Source organism: Crotalus tigris, unplaced genomic scaffold, assembly GCF_016545835.1.
Source record: "Crotalus tigris isolate CLP2741 ecotype Arizona unplaced genomic scaffold, ASM1654583v1 scf7180000018455.1436977, whole genome shotgun sequence".
Classification (NCBI taxonomy): Eukaryota; Metazoa; Chordata; class Lepidosauria; order Squamata; family Viperidae; genus Crotalus; species Crotalus tigris.
The window spans coordinates 348,149-370,061 of record NW_024097011.1 but is presented as its reverse complement, the minus strand read 5'-3'; the positions used below and the strand labels follow the sequence as shown (position 1 = coordinate 370,061).

The 21,913-nt window shown below is 35.9% G+C and overlaps 1 protein-coding gene across 2 annotated transcripts in view; it reads left to right on the top strand.

The window, feature by feature from the left end:
• HAPLN1 (hyaluronan and proteoglycan link protein 1) overlaps positions 1–17,384 on the top strand; it is a 68,292-nt gene extending 50,908 nt beyond the window's left edge. For both annotated transcript variants that reach the window (XM_039352622.1, XM_039352623.1), the window contains exons 2-5: positions 108–231; positions 8,621–8,989; positions 11,366–11,668; positions 14,330–17,384. In XM_039352622.1, coding sequence (XP_039208556.1) covers positions 132–231; positions 8,621–8,989; positions 11,366–11,668; positions 14,330–14,619 — 1,062 coding nt within the window. In that variant the 5' untranslated portion in view covers positions 108–131 and the 3' untranslated portion in view covers positions 14,620–17,384. The remainder of the gene's footprint in view (positions 1–107; positions 232–8,620; positions 8,990–11,365; positions 11,669–14,329) is intronic.
• Positions 17,385–21,913: the final 4,529 nt, after the last annotated feature.

Genomic DNA, 21,913 nt, shown 5'->3' with positions numbered 1-21,913 from the left:
AAACAATGAGCAGTAAAAGAAGGATGGAACTCAGAGAAACTGTATAAAGTGTCACTATTATAATTTCCAGATGCAATTAGCTTCTTTGCAATGTGATATTTTTGCAGTGAAGAAGATTCTTGACTATAAAGATGAAGAGTCTACTTTTTCTGGTGCTGATTTTTTTCTACTGGGCTGAGCATCATGCTGCTAACTTCACTCTGGAGCATGATAGAATAATTCACATCCATGGTGAGTAAAAGAAATTCAATGAACAATTGTGATGCTGTAATAAAAAGGTTAACATTTGCTACATTTATAAAACTGATTAGCTAACTTTGCTGCAGCGTTACATTTTTTATACTGCAGTGCTTTTTAGGTTGGAACTGCAGTCTGCAGTTCAGCATACCACATTTCTGTGATTTTTGCCAAAGAAGCAACGCTTACTAACATCAAAATGCATGCATGTTAAACACAGCAAGTAAGCAATTAGGCTATCTGATAGATATCTGCCTACTCTATAATATATAAGATATAAAGCCTTTCACAAGTAGACTCCCATAGCACAGAAATATGGTAATGATAGATTATTAAAACACAGTGATGCAAAAAAAGAGATCAGCAGCAACTTAGACAACATAGAAAGTAGCTTACCTCCCTAGATGATGCCTTCCCATTGCTTTGATTTCTATGAAATACTACCTCTTATGTACATCCATTCAAATCCTAAAGCGTATGATTGGCTGTGAAAAGCTTTGAGGTGATAGCGGAATGCAGCTGTTTTTCAGTTCTTGCTTCAGCAGCTAAAGATCATCCTGTATGTAGCAAGCCAATACATTTATTTATGCAAAAGTGACAGGCAGGATAAATGTCATGCAGCTTCTCTGCTTTGTATAGCTTACATTTTGACAATTTAAACTATACAGCCTATGGATATGCAGGATAAACTCTGGAGAGTCAATGCAATATAGTGAATGCTGGCCTCATTATAAACTGTTCTTCATGTTGATACTTAGAAAGAAATGTTGAGCATCAGACAATTTTGGGAGGATTCTAAGAAACAGTTATCATTTTTAGAGTTATTATCAAGCTGCTAATACTCTTTTGAACCATAATGTGAAAATTTCTTGTCTACTTTACATGAGAATGTAAAACTTTTGAATGTTTCAATTTTGAAATTTTGTTCTAAAAATGTTCAATTTAATATTCAATTTAATGTTTGGTTAAGGTTTGTTTTGAAACATTTTGAAGGATTTTGCATGGTAATGGGCATCAGTAATGTAAGAAAAAAAACCAAAAATTTCATGAGAATTGGCAAAGAATATACCCCAAACTGAAAATATGGCTAACTAAATACTTAAGAAAGTTGACATAGAATCAGTAAAATATATAGTTCCAAATACATGGCTTAGAACAGACATGTCAAATACAAGGCCCGCGGGCCAGATACGGCCCGCCAAGAGCCCAAATTTGGCCCCTGGAGCTGTTCACAGAAATGGCAAGGAACCGGCCCCTGCTGCCCCAGCCCTGGCCCATCCCAACCTGGCTGGGCGATCTCCCAGCACACGCACAGGAAATGGTGAGCTCTCTGAGGCTGGTGGTGCGCAGGACGAGCTGCAACTCATTTGTCTCACCCCACCCCACCCAGCCTGTCACGCTTTCACTGGGATCGCGAGTGGGAGAGCCGTGGCTGACATGAGCATGGTGGAAACAGAATGGGAGCTTTAGGATTCTGCCTGCCAGTGTGCAATAGGAGTTTGCAGGGGCTGTCGGGGACATGGCAGGTGAACAGCAGCAGTTTTCAGTTTCTGGAATGGGGAGGTTGAAAGCAAAACTGCCCTTTTGGCAGGCGTAGATTCAACCCCAGCGTGGAGGCAACGGTGGGGAGGGTGGACTGAAAGGGAAGCCACTGCTCCACTCGTTTTTTTAAGCTGCCAGAGGCTCCGGATAGAAGTTAGACCAAAGCAGGCTCCCTACAGGAAAGCCCTTTTAAGGATTATGTATTAATAGAAAAACAACTAACCTACCTCTGCTCATGAAAGCTAACCTGTTGCACATAAAAAACAGCGGAACTCTGATTAACTATCACAGCCACCATTTTGACAGTTTTGCTGTACTGCTGTCTGTGGACATCTCCACTAAATGCAAGCACAGGATAAATTGAGCCTGGTTTGTTCTCCGTCTTTTAAGTGGCCACAAACTACTAGCAAAAGTGGCATTTGATCACAAGGCAAGAAGGCATGGAGAAATGTTTCCCCTTTTGCATTTGAGCATCCAAGAAGGGACAGGAAAGGAGAAAGGAAAGAGGAAAGAGAAAGAAAAAAGAAGGAAAGGGGGGAAGAAAGAAAGGAGAATAAAGAGGGAAGGAAAAAGAAGAAAAGGGAAGAAGGAAGGAAGGGATTACAATGAGAGAGAGAGGGGGTCTGAGGGAAGTGCTGTCTTAGCATTTGGCCACCAGCAGCCCTGCTGCCCTTTTGCCATCCCCTTGTCTCCTCATCTTGATCTCTCCTGGTGGCCTCCCATCCTATTGCTGAGGATACTTTAGTTACAAAGCCAGGTTTCCTCATATGGAGAGAGAGTGGGCTCCCTCTGACCCACATACTTTGCCCTCCCATACACATCATGGCCAAGGAGAGCAAGAACAATAGCAGCAGCTTCGAGGAGGAGATAAGCACAGCAGGGCACCCTTTTGGGATATCAGGGCTGGGCTGGGCTGTGGGATCCCAATGCCCTGGGAGCTTGAGCACCAGGCTGGATCCCCCCAGGCTCGCCCAGACCACACAGGTGTCCCCCAACACAAGTGATGTTAAGCTGGCCACACCCACCCTGACCATGCCCACCGGCCCCCCAAGGTCAACCACAACCCTGATGTGGCCCTCAGTGAAATTGAGTTTGACACCCTGGCTTAGAAGTAACTGTTTTGAAAGAAGGTAGATGATGATGATGATGATGGAGAGTCTTTAAAGGAAAAAGGCTCCCAAAATAGTTTAACAATTGATTCAATTATTGTAGAGGTTTCTCTGTTTCAATGAAAGCCATTGTCGGGGAAGCTTCAGTCTAGATTTCCCACATTGAACAAAGACTAAATAGCCTTCAAGAGGCCAGCGAACACTTTAACACTGGTGAAAAAGCCTATGCCATTTGGGTACAATTGATAATTAATGCACTTGAGGATCAGGCACAAGAGTCCCAGTTCAAATAATGTGGATTTTTTCAGTCATAAATGTATATTTTGAACAGGGGTTCATGTATACATAGGAATAAGTGTATTCATACTTATTATACTCATGTATATTCATATATAATTATACTTGAATAATTCTTCCTGAATTTGGTGACTTACAGATAGATTGAACTCAACTTTCATGGTGCATGGGAGGCTACTAAATTTTATCACTATTTGTAGTTGTCACCCATTTTTTAATTATGAATTTGTTTTTAGCTCTTCTATTTATAGTTGCAATTAGTGATACAATTAATTTAATTTGGATTAAGCTCATCTGAATTCTATATCAACAAATAATGAGAAGGTATTCACCATATGTGGCAATAATAACAATCTATGAAAATTATTTAGGGGATTTGATGCAGGATAAAGACATAACATTTTTTTCACTTTTGCCTCTCTTGTGACAGAAATGAACTGAAAATGCCAAATCAAAATAGTGCACCAAAGGATTCACCAAAGTGCACCACAGTGCACCAAAGGATTCCTACTTACAAAACAAAATTCAACATGTATAATCAAAGCAATGAGCCTCTACAAAAAGACATCATCACTTTTCATTCACTTTAGAGCACACATTATTTAAGATGACATAGTTTTGCATAAGCCAAATAGGCAGAAATCCAAGGATTTATCATTGTTCAATATGTATGTTCATCAAATATGAAAAAATCAATACCATAAATGTGTACATTGTGTTTATAAAGTGATTTTTCCAATTTGTTAAATACAAAATTTCCATAAGATGTTTATAGCAAATTTGACAATGCTAAAAATCCATTTAAAAAGGGAATAAAATGCAATTTTCACCACACGTGTACTTACCATTATGGTTCATGAATATGATGAGATTTATTTCTCTATTCTGTGTTGGTGAAAACATAACTGGAATATGTTTTCCACATTTTAGATGATCACAGTGTTCCATATGACAGCAAGTGAGATAATAATGGGTATGGAAATAAAAATTAAAGAGGAGTAGTTGAAGGTGTTAAATTTGTTTTGCATGGAGAAGAAAGGATTGCTAGGAGATATGATAGCTAACTTCAAGAGAACTGTTACACAGATAATGGAGCAGAATTATTAGAGTTATTTCAGAAAACAGCACATGAAAAATGTGTTAAAATAATATATATTGGTTGTTAATTCTTAAGTAATGTTCAACAATGGAAAATATTACCTCTTTCACTGTTAGTATTTAAATAGAGACTTATGGCCATTTTCCAAAAATGCTTTGGTAGAATATTCCTGCTTTGGACATAAAGTTGGACAAAATGATTCTTAGGGTACTTTTCAAGTACCGTAATTTCCGGCATATAAGACGACTCGGCGTATAAGACCCCCGACTTCGGAGCCGTTTTGCATGCCTAGAAAGTCATCTTATATGCTGGAAACTACCATAATTTCCGGCATATAAGATGACTCGGCGTATAAGACAACCCCCGACTTCGGAGCCGATTTGCATGTTTTAGAAAGTCGTCTTATACGCCGGAAAATACGGTACCTTAATTCTGTAATTTTATGCACATATGCCCCAAACATGAACATATTTTTCCTTCCTTTCAGAATTGCATTTTTCACAAGATGGAACAGGCCTAAATGGTCTAGGATATGAGAATCCTATTTGTCAAGATTACAGCTGCAAATAAGTGGAGGGTGTGTGTACCTATAAACTCACTCATATTGTTGGAATAGGCAACAGTTTGATGAAGTGCCCTGTGAGATAGTAAGAGCACTAGGTGGCACTGTTATTTTAGAAAAGTTTGTAAAAATAGGAATATGAAATTATCTGGAACCAGGACAAGAAAGGTGCTTCTGATCAGGCATGGACATGCTCATTGTTCCTGTCCGCAGCTGCATCTTTTCTGGGCTCACATGGTAGTTTTGTGGTCCCAGGTGAAAAAAAGTACAAACCCAGAAAAATGCATGCCTGCTTTAAGGAAATGTTGGCAGGTACAGTAAGATTCTGATTGTGGATTTAAAGCACTTTTCCCACATCAGATCCAAACAGCTGCACTATTCCTAGAAACAGAATAGGATGAAAAACCCCGTTTTTCTCCTTCCTGTAACTACATCCTTTCTGAATGCCAAGGGAAGAAAGGAAGGAGAGAGGAAGGAAGGAAGGGAGGGAGGGAGGAAGGAAGGAAGGAAGGAAGGAAGGAAGGAAGGAAGGAAGGAAGGAAGGAAGGAAGGAAGGAAGGAAGGAAGGAAGGAAGGAAATCATAAATGGAACATAAGTGGATCATTCACTGAAATGATCACTAAGTGTGCTTAAAGTCTTACTTCAGCTTTTCTTTGCTCTACAGACCTGCAAAGTTGGTCTCAAAGTTACTTTTTATCATTCCCTGTATTATCACAGATTTTTCATATCAGTTTATCTCTTGTATGTATGCATAGTAACATAAATATCTAATGTCTAGATTTTAGACCAGTGTAGCCATCCTGAAAAGCTTTAATTTGTCAACATTCTTATAATGCACTATACAAGTTATAAAAAGTTCAGGGTTAAAGATTCTTAAAATCACATATGGTGAATTATTTTTTACTACTTACTGTAATCCCCTGCAAAGCAAAAATCATAAAGGACAGGGTACTATCAATTTCAGGAAACCATTCTGAACTTTTAAAATTTAATTGACAGATATGGATCAGAATGGTTTCCCATGTTATTCTCTGTCAAAGCTCTTTTCTGGGCAGGTTTATTGGTTCTTTCATCTTGCAAAACTCCAATAATTTTCTTAATTTGGATTTTACCTCCCCATCACTGTCCCATTGTAAATGAATAATTTATGAATAATTTACTCAACCAAAATGAGTTGGAACTTATTTCTATATGGGGGGAGAAGGGTTAATGATAACAATTGAAATGAATCTCAATTATTACTACTATTGTTATTCATTCATATACAGAAGACATAAAGAATAATAAATGACTGATAATTTCAGGATCTAATAAATTCATTGTTTTTTATGCATTCTGCTTTGAACATTCTAACAATAAAGAGACAGTTGCATTTCCATCCTAGTTCAGAGTTCTTGTAAAATATTTGAAAAAACAGAATCAGGTTGATACTGTGGCTGACTGCCATGTTCAGATTGGGAATTCCTGTTTTCCCCAAGGCAGAAATGTATTATATAATATTTATGACTCAGTGAGGCTCTTTGGTTTTTGTGATTGTTTAAAACATAATTTGCATGCAAGCTTTCAGCACATATTGATGTGACTGAGAATCACTGAAACTTAATTAGTGGAAAAAATGAATCATATACTGATAAATGAAAATAAAAATGTTTTTTCAGAAAAAAACAGTTTTTCAGAATATTAATTTAATTCCCTTTTCCCCAGTATATGGTAATTAAGGCATCATGCCTAGGAAACCATGGGTTGTAGTCCCATTTTAGGCATAAAGCCAGATGGGTGACCTTGGGCCAGTTACTCTCTCTCAGCTCTAGGAAGGAGACAATAGAAAGCCACTATTGAAAAACCTTGCCAAGAAAACTGCAGGGAGTAGTCCAGGCATTTGCCATGAGTCAACACTGCCTTAAAGGCACCACAGTCTCCCACCCACCCCCCCCAAAAAGGACTCCACTTCTTGGAATTGATTTCAGGTGTCATGAAAGGACAGTGAATTCTTACAAGCAATTCTAATGGTCTCGAACCATCTTTCTTTGGAAGGTTGTGGAGGAAGTACAAGAGGCTCTGAAGAAAACAAGTGATTTCAGCCCAAGCAGGGTTGAGACAGTATACAGTGTCGAAATCATATTGGTCACAGTTGTGAATGGAGACAGTAGAATCAGGAGAATACCAATCCGTTTGGACAGTCTCTGAAAGAATCAAGAGAGGGTACTGCTGTGCAGTCAGTATCCATCTTCCTTACGGGTTAGTTCCAGTCAGTGCTAATAGTGGAGGCGAGATATGGCCAGAGACCCCTACTTCTTGCAGTCCCTTGGGGATCTGACCTTACTCCACTCCTTTAGACACTTACATGAATCTGGGGGTGTTATATGTTGGTTCAGGATTTGGTATTATCAGTATGCTGAAATTGTGCACTTGTGCATCTTGTCTCTAGGATAATGCTAACCGGGTGCCTGGAGATTGTCAGAATCTAGATAGGAAAGAATATTGTGAGCTGCTATAACCAAAACTGACTTTCTGCAGCTCACATAAAATTCAATACAAAATAAATCCCATATAAAAATTAAAAATACAGCACCAGAATGTCCAGAAAATAATAAAAGATGAAAACAACAACCCAAAATAGGGAAATATAGTTAAACTGAATCCTTCCAACACTGAGTGACTTTGGATTTGTGGAATCCTGGGAAATTCTCTGACTCTCAATAGGGTTATATTATCCATGATCAGAGATAGATGCAATTTAAGAGTTCTCCTAGACTTACAGTTCCCACTTTAAGTGGGAACTGCATTTTATCTAAGAGGGTTTTTGCAAAGTCACACCTTAAGTGCCAGTTATGATTTTTCCTTGACCCTACTCACAGATACTCATGCTCTAGTCACCATCAGTTGGGCTACTATAACATACATTACCCAGGCTAGCTTTGAAGAAGATTCAGTAGCTATAATTGGTAGAAAATATGGAAACCCTGGCAATGATGAATGTATCTCGATATACTCAGTAACATCTGCTGATTCAGGAGCAGCATTGGCTACCAGTGAATTTGGGGATATAATTCAAGGTGCTAGTTGTCACCTAAAGTTACACCCAGAAATCAATTACACCCAGAAATCAATAAGACCCTAAATGTGTTATGACTTGGTTATCTGAAGGACTGCCTTGGCTATATTTATTGACCCATCCAACCACATCAAATTGGGTTAGTTTTTTCAGGTCCTTTCTCTATACAATTGTCACTGGCATTCTCAGAAACTAGTCCTACCTTTGGAGATTCCTTCTTTATAGCGATTCATTTGCCTTAGCCTTCAGGAAGTATTATAGACCTACATGTTCTATCTTGCACAGGAGGAGTTCCTATAATTTGAAGATGGTTTTCTGCATGTATGACATTTCTATCTAGTCCTCATTTTTCATCATCATCAACAACAACAATACCACCACCACCACCACCACCACCATCTTCCTAGCATTATTCCCTCAGGAACAGGATCTGCTTTTTGGATCAATGAGTGCTATCTTGCATGATAAAATGTAGCATCTGGATCATGTCTGAATTTTGATGGAGATAGTTGGAGTAGTTATTTCATATATGTTCACACTGTTAGCCATTTATTGTTCATGAATGAGAGGCATGAGAGAGAAAGAGAGAATACTGAATCATATTGTACATATCCATAGATTTTTACTTGCCTAGGAATGTGGCTATTTTCATTTCTGAAATAGTTTAGTGTATCTCATCCATTTTAATCAATGTTTTTTTTCTCCAACATGTGATTAGAAAATGAACCTCACCTTCTTGTGAAAGCAGAACAAACCAAAATCTTCTCGCATCGTGGTGGCAGTGTTACTCTGCCATGTAAATTTTATCGTGACAATACATTACCAGTCTCAGGATTCCATAGAGTTCGTGTCAAGTGGACCAAACTCACTTCAGATTACCTCAAAGAACTGGATGTCTATGTTGAAATGGGCTACCACAAAAAAAGTTATGGTAATTACCAAGGAAGAGTATTCTTGAAGAAAAGCACTGAAAATGATGCCTCTCTGGTAATCTCAAATTTAATGCTGGAGGATTATGGGAAATACAAATGTGAAGTCATTGAAGGTTTAGAAGATAACTCAACTGTTATAACTCTAGACTTGGACGGTAAGCTTCCCAGCTAAACAGAAATTGTTCATTAAAAATATTGCTATTACTATTGTTCTGACAATATAGCTTTCATATCTTAATATAACAAGCTATCAGAATCTAGCCATATTAAATATTTTTCTTTAATTAATAAGAAAGATTATTGGATAAGTTAAGCTTGTTAACCTACATTTTATTTCTGCAGACATTTTTAAGGTGGCTTTATTTATAGTTCTCTTCAAGCTTTATAAAATAATTTAATTCAACTTAAGACTTTAGGATAACAAGCTCTGTCCCTAACATCATGCAGATGCTATGTGTCCATAACATTGGGACAAACCTCATGAGGGCAGAAGGCCTTGCTTATAGGTGAAAGTCTTTATGAAATCCTGATCTTGATTGTGTGAAAGTGCCTCTGCATATGTTATTAAATCAAACACATCTTTGCCTTGGGTTTTGAATATATTTAATTCAATTTCGAAGCAACCTGACTTCTGAACAACTCTGGGCAGAGAAAACAATATACATAGAAACAATCGTAACAGATTAAAAGACTCTGCAAGGCTGAAGGGATCAACCTTTTGGCCATTCTGACTTAAGGCATTTTTATACTGGATGTTTCTGACTAAACAGCTGAATTTGATGGGATGGAAAAATCTTGGCTGGAGAATGTACTTAGCCACAGAGGCTAAGCTGAAGCTGTTGAGTTCTTTTAAGCAGTTATAATCTACATTTCTTCCATTCTGTTTCTTAAATTAAGCATCTTATTTCAGAGGGAAAAATCAATTTTAAGAAGGAAATGGAAGCTTTACTCACATACTAGGCGAGTGTCAACAATTCTGATCTAGTGTACTGTAGTTTCCAGTTTTGCTATATTCATATGGCCTTCTCACTTACAAATATAGAAAGAAGTTAAGTTTCAGGTAGAGACAATAGCTACTGCAGTGTTTTGCTCATGGAAATAGCATTAATGATAAATCCAAGCTTATTTGAAGGTTTCATTCTAATACAAATGACACATTTTCTGGCTGTTCATAAAGTTTATGTGCCAAAATCAAACAATCCATTTTCTTGCTCTTTAAAAACAGGCATGCTAATAAAGAGGCAATGAAGCCAAAATAACTTATCAGATAGGTGAAAGCCCATATTTGAGTATTGCATGAAGAATTGGTGGCATTCCATCAGGAAAGAGTGAGCTTCAATATATGGTCTAAAGAGACAGTCAGACAAAACTGTCAGACTAAACCAGGGGTAGGCAACCCAAAACATTCAAAGAGTCACTTGGACCCATTTCCTACCGAAAACAAAACACTGGGAGCCGCAAAACCTTTTTGACATCTAAAATGAAGCTAACACTGCATATATCCTTTTTTACCTTTATTATAGGTGTGTGTATATATATATCATAAAGGTAAAAAAGAATATATGCAGTGTTAGCTTCATTTTATATGTCAAAGGGGTCTCTCTGTCTGTCTCTCCTCTCCCTCCCTCTCTCTTTCTCTCTCTCTCTCCATCTCTCTCTCTCCCCCCCTCACCCTCTCTCCGATCTTCTGCTCACCTGGCAAGCTGGCTTCAAGCTGTTCTCCAAGAAGCACAGGGGTGGGCAACCTCTGCTCTTTTATGACTCATGGACTTCAACTCCCAGAATTCCTGAGTCAGCACAGCTGGGCTACCTAGCTCTCTCCTGCCTTTCCTGCTTCCTGCAGAGACGCAGCAAAGGGAGGAGCTCCACCCAATAAACTTTTCAGCTTGTTGGAGAACACCATGAGTCCACTCTCTTTTTTACACACAAACACACACACAGAGAGAGAGAGAGAGAGAGAGAGAGAGAGAGAGAGAGAGAGAAGGGAAGGCAAGTGCCTTCTCTGTCTCTGTCTCTCTCTGCAAATGGCAGAGGAGTCTGGGAGCCACAGAGGAAGGCTCAAAGAGCCACATGCGGGTCCGGATCCTCAGGTTGCCAATATGTGGACTAAACAGTTCACTTGTTGTTAGGCCACATCCCCAAATATAAATTTAACAGATTGTTGTTTTAGTGGTAGTACAAATCTCCATTCAGTCTTCTATCTATTCTAACAAATTGTAAATAATTTTTAAAATGCCTTTCAGTTGGGGGAGAGCACCATTTATTTTTTTCAGTTTCCATCTGTAAACTCATTTTCAGCACTATTGTGATATTAGCAGGGATGGACCAACATTTTGGGGCTGATTTTGTTTTCATTCAAAAAAAATGTGCCACTGAAAAATAAGTAAACTTGCTGCTGAATTCTAGTGTATGATCTGAACATAGTACAAAATAAAGGCTTAAGACCTTGGGCTCCTGCTACCAGTGGATTGTCCTTCCTTGATTAATTAATTGATTAAGCAGTCATCTTTTCTTCTTGTGCTCTCTTTTAGGCATTGTATTCCCTTACTTTCCACGACTGGGTCGCTATAATTTAAACTTCTATGAAGCTCAGCAAGCCTGCCTCGACCAGGATGCAGTTATAGCTTCATTTGACCAGTTATACGAAGCATGGAGATCAGGACTGGACTGGTGCAATGCGGGCTGGCTCAATGATGGATCAGTGCAATATCCAATTAGAGATCCCAGAGAGCCTTGTGGTGGGAAGAACACAGTGCCTGGAATCCGGAATTACGGCTTCTCAAATAAAGAACAAAACAGATATGATGTCTTTTGTTTTACCTCTCACTTTACTGGTGAGTAATTTGACTCCTTGGAAGTTCTCTGGAGTAAAGTGTGACCCTTGATGTTAGTTTTTATTTATTTCTGAAGGAACCATAGCTCAGATGTTCAATGTGTTTTACATGCAAAAAGTCCCAATTCAATTTCAGTTCAAATTCAGTTCAATTCATTAATCCTTCTATTTAAAAAGATCAAGCATCAGATCATGGAAATACCAAGGGGCTGTTCTTATAACAGGAGAAGGCAACTTTTTGATAATATTTGGAATGTTAATATAATAAAAATTCTCTTACAAATGGCTGCTATTGTGGGATAACTGATCACAAAACAGACATTTATCAAAAGGCATAAGGTTGCTCCCTTATCAATTCTGTGAAGTTCAACTATTCCACAGTTTTGGTGGAAAAGATCACAGAATGCAGAAATTTTACTCCCATGTTTGGGGGCTGATATTTGATATGAAACTTCTTTATACATATTTGAAAAAAAAATCCTCTAGCATTTGTAGTAAGAAATTCTTATGCAACAAGGTTGCCAAAAATTAATCCTAAATGAAAACGGTTGATTCAGAATTTAAATGTACGTTAAAAATGGGGGAAATGTTACATTTTAAACAGAAAACAATGCTGACAATATTAAACAAAGTAAAATAACAATGCCACTATTTCTAGGGAAATTAACAGAAAAATACTTATCTACACAAGAGAGAAAACAAGGAAGCTAACATGGAAAACCCTTTTAGCAGGAACTTGGTCAACTCAGAACCAGGCATTGTATGCCTCTTGAATAGCAGATGTTTGGCTTGCAGCCCACAAACAAAGGGATGCTCCCTTGCTCTGAATATTCACAATAAAATTTATTTGTCTCAGAACATGAGAACAGTAAACATTACTATTCATTGGGCAATCCCGAGGAATGCATTTCCAAAACAAATAGGTTTTAAACCTTGGACAAATGTTTACCTGATCCAGATCCAGCTATTTTAGTTCCATAAGGCAAATAAATCTTGTGCCATTTAAGCATTATCTGAAATTTTTGGAAAATGAATAAATACACACAATGAGTTCCAAAGAGACTGACCACTATTTATAATGAAAATTCAGTTTCTCATAAGTCCTATCATCCCATCCCATATAAATAACATAGCTTGCACATAATTTGGGCTTTGAGAAAAGGCTTCAAACAAGAGATAAGATTTGAATTTGCCTTTCTGTAAAGCTGTTGAATCTGCTTCCTAGGTAAAGGGAGAGGTGCTGATTTTCTCTGTTTCCACCTTTCCCTTATAATCCTGTGCTGTCTTAAGGAAATGGGCCCTCTGATTCTTCAAAATAGCCTTGCAGATCAATGGAGAAAAAAATCAGGGATTATTGAATCAAGGAAATCACTTTGTTTAGATGAGGCATCTGTAATGTAGAATTCACACATAGTCTGGATCCAATTTTTTATTTTTTTTAAAAAAAAATAGTACCTTGTATTTAACTGAAAATATTAGAGCAGTGGTTCTCAACCTGTGGGTCGGGACCCCATTTGGGGTCGAACGACCATTTCACAGGGATCGCCAAACAAGGCTGTCCGCCATTTTTTCCCCCTTTTCTTTGGCCACGCCCCTGGCACCCGGTGATGTATAAGTGGTTGGGGGTCACCACAACATGGGGAACTGTATTATGGGGTCGCGGCATTAGAAAGATTGAGAACCACTGTATTAGAGAGTACAGTATAAAATTAATTGCACTAAACATGAAAATCTAAATCAGAATTATTTAGAGACATAGAATTGTCCAATATGAATGAAATATTCATATAGTAATGACAGTGTGAAAAGCCATGTAAAAAGCACATTGAGCAGTATGTACAGTATGTATGAAGCGAAGAACCATTTCTGCTGATTTAAGTCTGTCACAGCCCTTGTTCCTTCTATAGTATGCTGACAGTATTGAAATTGGATGATTTAGAGATAATTAGAAGTGTTTATGCATAATTTTACAAATATTTCTGAAGCAAATTTCAGCTAGGTAAGGACTCAACATTCTCTTTAACACAGTGGTTCTCAACCTGTGGGTCGGGACCCCATTTGGGGTCGAACGACCATTTCATGGGGGTCGCCAAACAACGCAGTCCGCCATTTTTCCCCCCTTTTCCTTAGCTGTGCTACTCCCTTTTATTCTATTGGCTTTTGAAAGCCAATCGAATAGACTCTCTTGAATAGAGTCTAATTCTATTGGCTTTCAAAAGCCAATCGGAATTGTCCAGGCTGTCTCTGCCCTGCTGAGCCCGCCAAAAGTCCCATTCTGCAAACGGTGCTGCACCAGTTGAGTAGTCCTCGACTTACGACCGGTTGAGTAATCCTCAACTTACGACCGGTTGGGGGTCGTGACATTAAAAAGGTTGAGAACCACTGCTTTAACACAATAATATCACTTTTTACCTTTCTCCGTAAGTGCATTAGAAAATTTAATCTTGTCAGTAGAAAAATTCTGCATATTTATAGAAAGAATGAAATTTCTCCCCCCTTAATTTTAGGGATAACTATAACTATAGTAAGAATAGTTTTGAACTGTTTTACACACAAAAACATAATAAATATAATGAAATATTTTTTTCTTACAAATCTTTAAAAAGTATTTTAATTGCATAACTTTTTTCATATGTATTATAATCTTTCTCTATTCCATCAGGCCGTTTTTATTACCTAATACACCCGACCAAGCTGACCTATGATGAAGCCGTGCAAGCCTGCATCAATGATGGTGCACAGATTGCTAAAGTAGGCCAAATGTTTGCAGCTTGGAAACTCCTAGGATATGACCGCTGTGATGCCGGCTGGCTGGCTGATGGCAGTGTCCGATATCCCATCTCAAAGCCAAGAAAACGCTGTAGCCCTAATGAAGCAGCAGTACGTTTGGTGGGCTTTCCGGATAAAAAGCACAAGCTATATGGAGTCTACTGCTTCAGGTCATACCAGTGAAAGGACCAAGAGCACAACAGTGTCCAGTGAAGATTGTTTCAATAAGAACTTATACAAATTGCCAAAACTGTGATAAATCTTTTTTTTTCTTACTATAAGGAGTCATTTCGTAAAAGCAACCAATTAATTTGTTCGGTTATTATTATTTTTTTAAAAAATCATTCAATAGATATTTTAAATTAATATAATTTAAAGAAAGTTCTAGGTAAGGAAGTTTTGAAATGTAACTCTTTAAGCTACACAATTCCAACAAACATATTTTTCTTGAATGGGGCATGCAATAGCTTGATGATTGCTAGGACTCAGTTAAGGAATGTAAGGCTTATCAAAGGATAAAGTTTACATATTTGCATCGTATTAAAAGATACCAGAGAATAATGACTGAGATCTGATGTTATGAACTGTGTCCATCTTTTATTAACTGCCATTCCATGTGATTTTGTGAGCAGTTAAAAAAAGATGTGAATGCTGTTTAAAGCAACAGTATTTTATGAAGTCTTCAACATAAAAAAAACAAGTTTCACTATTTTAAACCATGCCTTTTAGCAAACTCTGGTAAAGAATTGTAACATTCCATCAAGCACAGTTAAATCTTCTGAATATATTCCTGGTTTTCTTATGTATGCAGTAGAAAATGTGTGTATGAAAAATTAAAGATTGGAGCCATTTTTCTTCTTAATATAAACTAAATATGCCTGAAATATATTGCATTACTTTGAATAGTTTTATGAACTTTTATATTGCTGCAGCTGTTGTTTTAATTTTGAAATCCATTTTGCTAAGCAGCATTTAGCTTTTACTCAGGGCAGTTATCTATAAATGAACTGCTGGACAGAAACACACATGTATTAAATATAGCATCTTGATTTCATTGTAGCTTTTAAGTATTATTGCCTTTATAAATGAAAATTTTAAATATTTAAAATTTCCTGTCCTAGTTCCATGTGTCTAAGATAAACATTATTTGAATTTTGAAGCATATTGTCTCCTCTATAAATAAGAGGAAGATATTTTTTATCCTGTTTAGGAGAAGGAGAAATATTTTAATACTGAGTACTCTTGATAAAATCAAAAACATTTGCTTATTTTAATGGAGACACCAACTCCCTCATTTTCATCTTATTATGCCTTGTATGGTCCAGTTTCTTGTGTGCAAAGAAGAATTTATGTATGGCAAAGCTCTTGGGTTCCCCAGTAGAATATGACGAACTATAGCTACAGTATATTTTAATTGGGATTATTTGGTCACTATTAGGATTTCTAGTTATTTTTCCAGATTACTTTCTATATTACCATAATATGCTGAGTTATGTATAGGACAAATGACTTATTAACTTTCTTCAGCCTAGAGTTCCTAAATATATGGGAGTTCACATATCCATGATCCTTGGGAATGATGAGTGTTTAATTCTAAAACATCAGGAATGCTCATGATATTTCTGGTGAAAAATAAAGGTAGCAAAATATAGTAAGCACTGGATGAATCTGCTTAGAATTAATGGCTCTGATAAAACAAACATTAAACTATGACTAAGTTATGTTTAACAAAAGAAATTTCAGATAGTGTAGATCATGCTATGATTTACTGTGTAATCTTAGGCTCTGTTTTTGGGATTTGTTCCAAGGATCATAAATGTCTTTATTTGGATTCAGATAACAGAATCATATTGTCAATAATTACATGATTTTCATATATATTTCTGGATCATAATTCCAGCAAGAGGAAAGCCTTGTAACAATATATTTGTGGTTTGGTCTATGTACCACAATATTATAACTAACCAAGGGATTTTATCTTGACTGTTTTCAGAGGATTGTGCTCCAGCGGACAGCTAAAACAGCATATAGTAGGATTAGAAAGCATTTGCACACATCGTTAAACTTGTGTATTCTATGCAAAATGTTCCCATGTCAACATTTACGAACAATCAGTGTGTTGTATAAATGACATAGAAATAAAATATCTAATGCTCATGGATTGATTAAGATACACATTGCAAAAAGAAACATTGATATAATTGTACAAACATGTAAATGAGTATCTGTACCTTAGCAGAATGTTCATTAAAGATGGAAAATAAATGGAGAAATTTTAAGGTGTGAATTGTTCATAAAAGAATAGTAGAATGATAGTACACTGGTTTACTTCAAACAAGATTGGCTACAAAGTTTGAGTGAAATTTCATAAACATCTGCAAGCTTTATTGAGTAAAATAACATGAGATACCTAAGACTAGATGCATGATGCACCTGTTGGCTCTTTAGAGCAGCCAATGCCCTAATTATGGACACACCTTGAAAATGTTCAGATCTTTTGTAATTGCCTAATACAGAATAACAAAAAAAGGAACTAAAATATGAGAGGTGAAAATTAAGTGGGGCAACCTCAGCTAGGCTTTGTCGGCCATGAAACTAGCAGTAATAGCAAAGGAATAGCACATGGTTTTGAAGGGTAAATTACTACAAATTATTTTTTCTTCCCAACTTGAGCGCCCTCAGGTGATATTTTTCAGTTGACAGGGAAGCATCTAGAGTGGAGGTTGTGAATAATTATTCATGCAGTTGAGAATAAAGGACAGATACGTTTTTCTTATCCTTATACTTGCTGACTTCAACTATCTCAAGATCATTTTTTTTAAATGTCTATATTCTCTATTAATTGTAATTTGATCAAGTGTTAATCACTTTAAGACAAAACTTGTATTTTGTGACTGCTTTTCTGGAGACAGCTGGTAGATATTTGAAAATAAATAAATCTGCTTCCAGAAAAGTTGTATTTCCTTTTTTTAATATGTTTTATTAATTTTTAACATAATCACCTTAGTATTCGGTAGACAGTGCATTGTCTGGGTTTACATTTATCAAACATTTACTAACAATTAAATTCTATAATCTATAATCCACATGATAGCTTTACATGATTTCCTCTTTTCCCCATAGTGTTCTCTTTTACCAACCTTAAGTTAATACAATTCTTATTTTTTTAATAAATGATAATTAAGTATAAAAGTTTTCTAATATTTCTACAAATAATAATCACAACAATATAGTAATCCTTTTCTATCTAGTCATTCTGGTTGTCCATCATATATCCTGTTTACATTTGTTTTTGCCACAGTGTTCTAAACATTTTTACTAGTTAGGATTTTCTCAGCATTAATTACATTTAAATATTTAAATCTATTTTTTCTCATGTAAACCAACCCAATACTTTTATCTTTCTTAAGGAATAAATAAAACTAAAAAGAGAAAGAAGAAGAATGAGAATAAGAAAAAGAATAAAATAAGAAGATAGTATATTACTTAAAATCCCTATTTCCTATAAGCTAACACATATTTATTTCCATAAATTTTTCATTTTTTTGCCATAATTAAAAATGTATTTAATCTTAAAATAGTTCCTTTAATAAACCTAATCCACTAGTCTTTTAACTCTTAGTCAAAACATTTTTAATCCATTTATAGTTTTCTTAAAGTCAATTACCTTTAGATATCTAAAACAATTCCTTTATATAGGCCATTCCAATTTTTTTATATTACTCATATCCAACAATAAAATAAAAAGGAAAAAGAAAAAGAAAGCACTATATTACTTAAAGGATTCCTCCCTCTTAAAGTCAAATTCATATCCAAAATGTTTCTATTTCTTTAACCATTTTCAAATAAGCTGTTATTTCCATCTACTATGTGGTATCTCTGCATTAGAAATGTATTATACTATAAGAATATTTTATTGTCATTCAAATATAAACTAGTTTCAAAAAAGTTGAACTTTACATAAGATAATGGTCATATCAGTGGGAAAAAGTACTACATCCTACAGAGGAAGATTTTTTAATTTATTGTACTTGTATTCAAGATATATCTGGTATTCAAATATCACTATCATTCTTGGGTATACTGAAAGAGCCTGTTTGGTCATGCAAGGGAACAGAAGGGTTTATTGCTTGCCATTATTTTGCGTTAGAAACTTTTTAAAAAAAATCTTGAACACAAGCTTAACTTTTATACTGCCATTTATTCACATAGAACTTTTTTTCCTAACTGCAGCTTTTCACACTAATGATAAAAACCAGTGATGGGATTCAGCCAGTTCTCACCAGTTCAGCAGAACCAGTAGCTAATTTTTTGTTGCCCAGGCCCAGAATGAACTTCCGGAAGCAGCATTCACACAGAGAACTGGTTGTTCACATATTTGAATCCCACCACTGATGAAAACACAGAGATAAATACCTATTTTGTAATTAATTCTTTTAAATACAATATTGTGAATAGGGTTTCTAAAATTTAGCTATTTCATTTTCATGTTTAGAAGATAAGAATAAAGAATAAAAAAGTAAGAATAAAAGAGCAATATGTAGCAGCATATTTATTATGTTGATATTTTTTTATTTTATAGGTCAACTATTAACACTAAGTGAGTTAATATGCAATTTTTGTTAATTAATAGAAAAACCACTACCTTACATGCCGGCGTATAAGATGACTTCCGGAAGCGCTAAACTCGGCGCCAAAGACGGGGGTCGTCTTATACGTCGAGTCGTCTTATACGCCGGAAATACTGGTAGTTTCTGGCATATAAGACGATGTTCTAGGAATGCGGCTCAGCGACAAAGACGGAGATCATCTTATACGCCGGATCACCTAATACGCCGGCATATACGGTACATCATAATTAATATTACAGCTTCTTTAAATGTATATCCAGAAGGTTCCTTAGATTTTAGTGCAGCTATCTGCATGTAGATGAATAAAAAAAATGACCAATCATGATAGAGTAGCAATTCATTTCTTTCATGTAAAAATACAATGTTATACCTACAGTTTGATAATCATAATTCTAGTTTTAGTGCCATGTATTAAGTGTGTACTCTAACTGAAATTAAAAGATAAACATTAGATGCTTCAACAATGTAGTCAGATGAAAGGTCTTATTAGGATTTTTGTTTTTTAATCTTGTGCATGTAGAATACTTTGGAGATTTTTACTATTGCTGTAGTAGTACTACTGTTCAGCATTAGTTAACAAGCTTAGGTCTCTTAGATTATACCATTTAAAATACAGGAGAGATTACATTTGTGAATGCTGTGCACATTCAAAGATAGCATTCTGTCATTGTTTTCTAATTCACTTTTTTTTAAATAAAAAGTTTTTTATTTTTCATTTATTCATACAAAATACAATTCAATTAAAATCCTAATCATTGGTACCGCCTGCCCATTCCCCCCAGGCCGCGTCCACCCTCTCTAATCCTTCCCTACTTCCCTCCCCTTTCTCTCCTCCCCTCCTACTCTCTTCCCCTCCCCTTCTCCTCTAACCATCCTACTTCCTCCCTGCTCCTTCCTCCCCTCTCATCCCTCTCACACACATGAACGCAGCATAGGGGAAATGCCCAAGCATTTACCATGACTATATTATCATTACCCACCCACCCACCCACCCTCAACCCTCCCCCCCTCGCTTCCCAGAGCAGAATACAGGGTTATTAATAAGAAAGTTAACAATAAAAAAAGGAAAAGAAGAAAGAAAAAAGAAAAAAAGAAAAAAAAACATCATACTTAACCTTTAACTCCCCTTAAATTAAGTCATATAAACAAATCTCTACAACAGTTACTATAAAATTTACTCATAAAATAAATGAAATTTTATAGTCCCATATTTTTTCTGAATATAATCTACCCATCTTCCCCATACAATAATATATCTTTCTTGTGTATGATCCTTCAAATAAGCAGAAATTTTTGCCATTTCTGCAAAGTTAGAAACTTTAAATATCCATTCTTCTAAAGTAGGCAACGAATCCTTCTTCCAATATGAGCCTACTAGTAACCTTGACGCAGTTAATAAATTCAACATTAAAGTAATTTCTTTGTCATTTAAATCCACAAAGATACCCAATAGGAATAATTGAGGGGTGAACTTTATCTTCCTTTTAAAAATCTTTTGAATGTTCCACCAAATCATAATCCAAAAAGCCTTTACCTTTTTACAATTCCACCAAACATGAAAATATGTCGCATCCATATTACCACATCTCCAACATTTGGGTTGTAAATTTGGATACATACAAGATAATTTTTTAGGATCTAAATGCCATCTGTAAAACATTTTATAAAAATGTTCCCTCAAATTTTGAGCTTGTGTAAATTTAACATTTCTAATCCAAATTGTCTCCCATAAGTCCAATGGGATCGGTTCCTGGATATTCTGAGCCCATTTAATCATACAATCTTTAACCAATTCTGTTTCAGAGTCTAATTCCATTAAAGCATTGTAAATTCTTTTTATATGGGCCTGACTCTGATCTTTAATCTGAATAACCAGATTTCCATCTTCTAGTGTTATTCCTCTTTCTTCTCTACAGTCCACCTGTCCACTATTTGTAAATATTGAAACCATGACTGTAGAATATTTTCCTGCCTTAATACATCTAGAGATTTTAAATGCCAATCCGAACCTGACCAAGTTAATAATTCTTTATACGAAATTTTATCAAAGTTCATCCCCTTAGAAATCCCCTCAATTGCATGTCTAGGAATCCCCCAGATGGGTATTTTATAGTTTAACCTATAATAATACTTTTTCCAAACTCGAAGTAAGGCACTCCTCAAAATATGTGATTTGAAAGCCCAGTCCACTTTCTTATTAAAAATTAAATATGCATGCCAACCATACATTAAATCCCACCCTTCAAGAGCAAAAATATCCTTATTTGTTAAATTACGCCAATCACAAGTTAAGGCGGTTGCATCATAGTATAATTTTAAGTTAGATGCTTTAAGTTCTCCTCTTTCTCGGGCATTTTGCAAAATCTTAAACTTAACCCTTGGTTTTTTCCCAGCCCAAATGAATTTGTTGATACCCTTCTGCCATTCCTCCAAATTTACATCTTTTTTTAAAAAAAGGTATCATCTGAAACAAGAAAAGAAACTTTGGTAGAACATTCATTTTTACAGCTGAAATTCTCCCCAACAGTGACAATTGCAGTTTTTTCCAGTCATTTAAATCCTTTTGCACTTTTGCCCATAGTAATTCATAATTATTTTTATACAATTTTCCATTTGAGGCAGTTAAATATACTCCCAGATATTTAACCTTTTTCACCATCTGAAAACCTGTGGCTTTAACCAAACTTTCCTTGTCATTGGCTGACATATTCTTAGATAATATCTTAGTCTTATGGTTATTGACTTTAAAACCAGAAACTTTTCCATACTGTGTTATAAGTTCTAATAGACAATCAACCGCTCTAATCAGTTGTTCCAAAATCAAAACCAAATCATCCGCAAAAGCC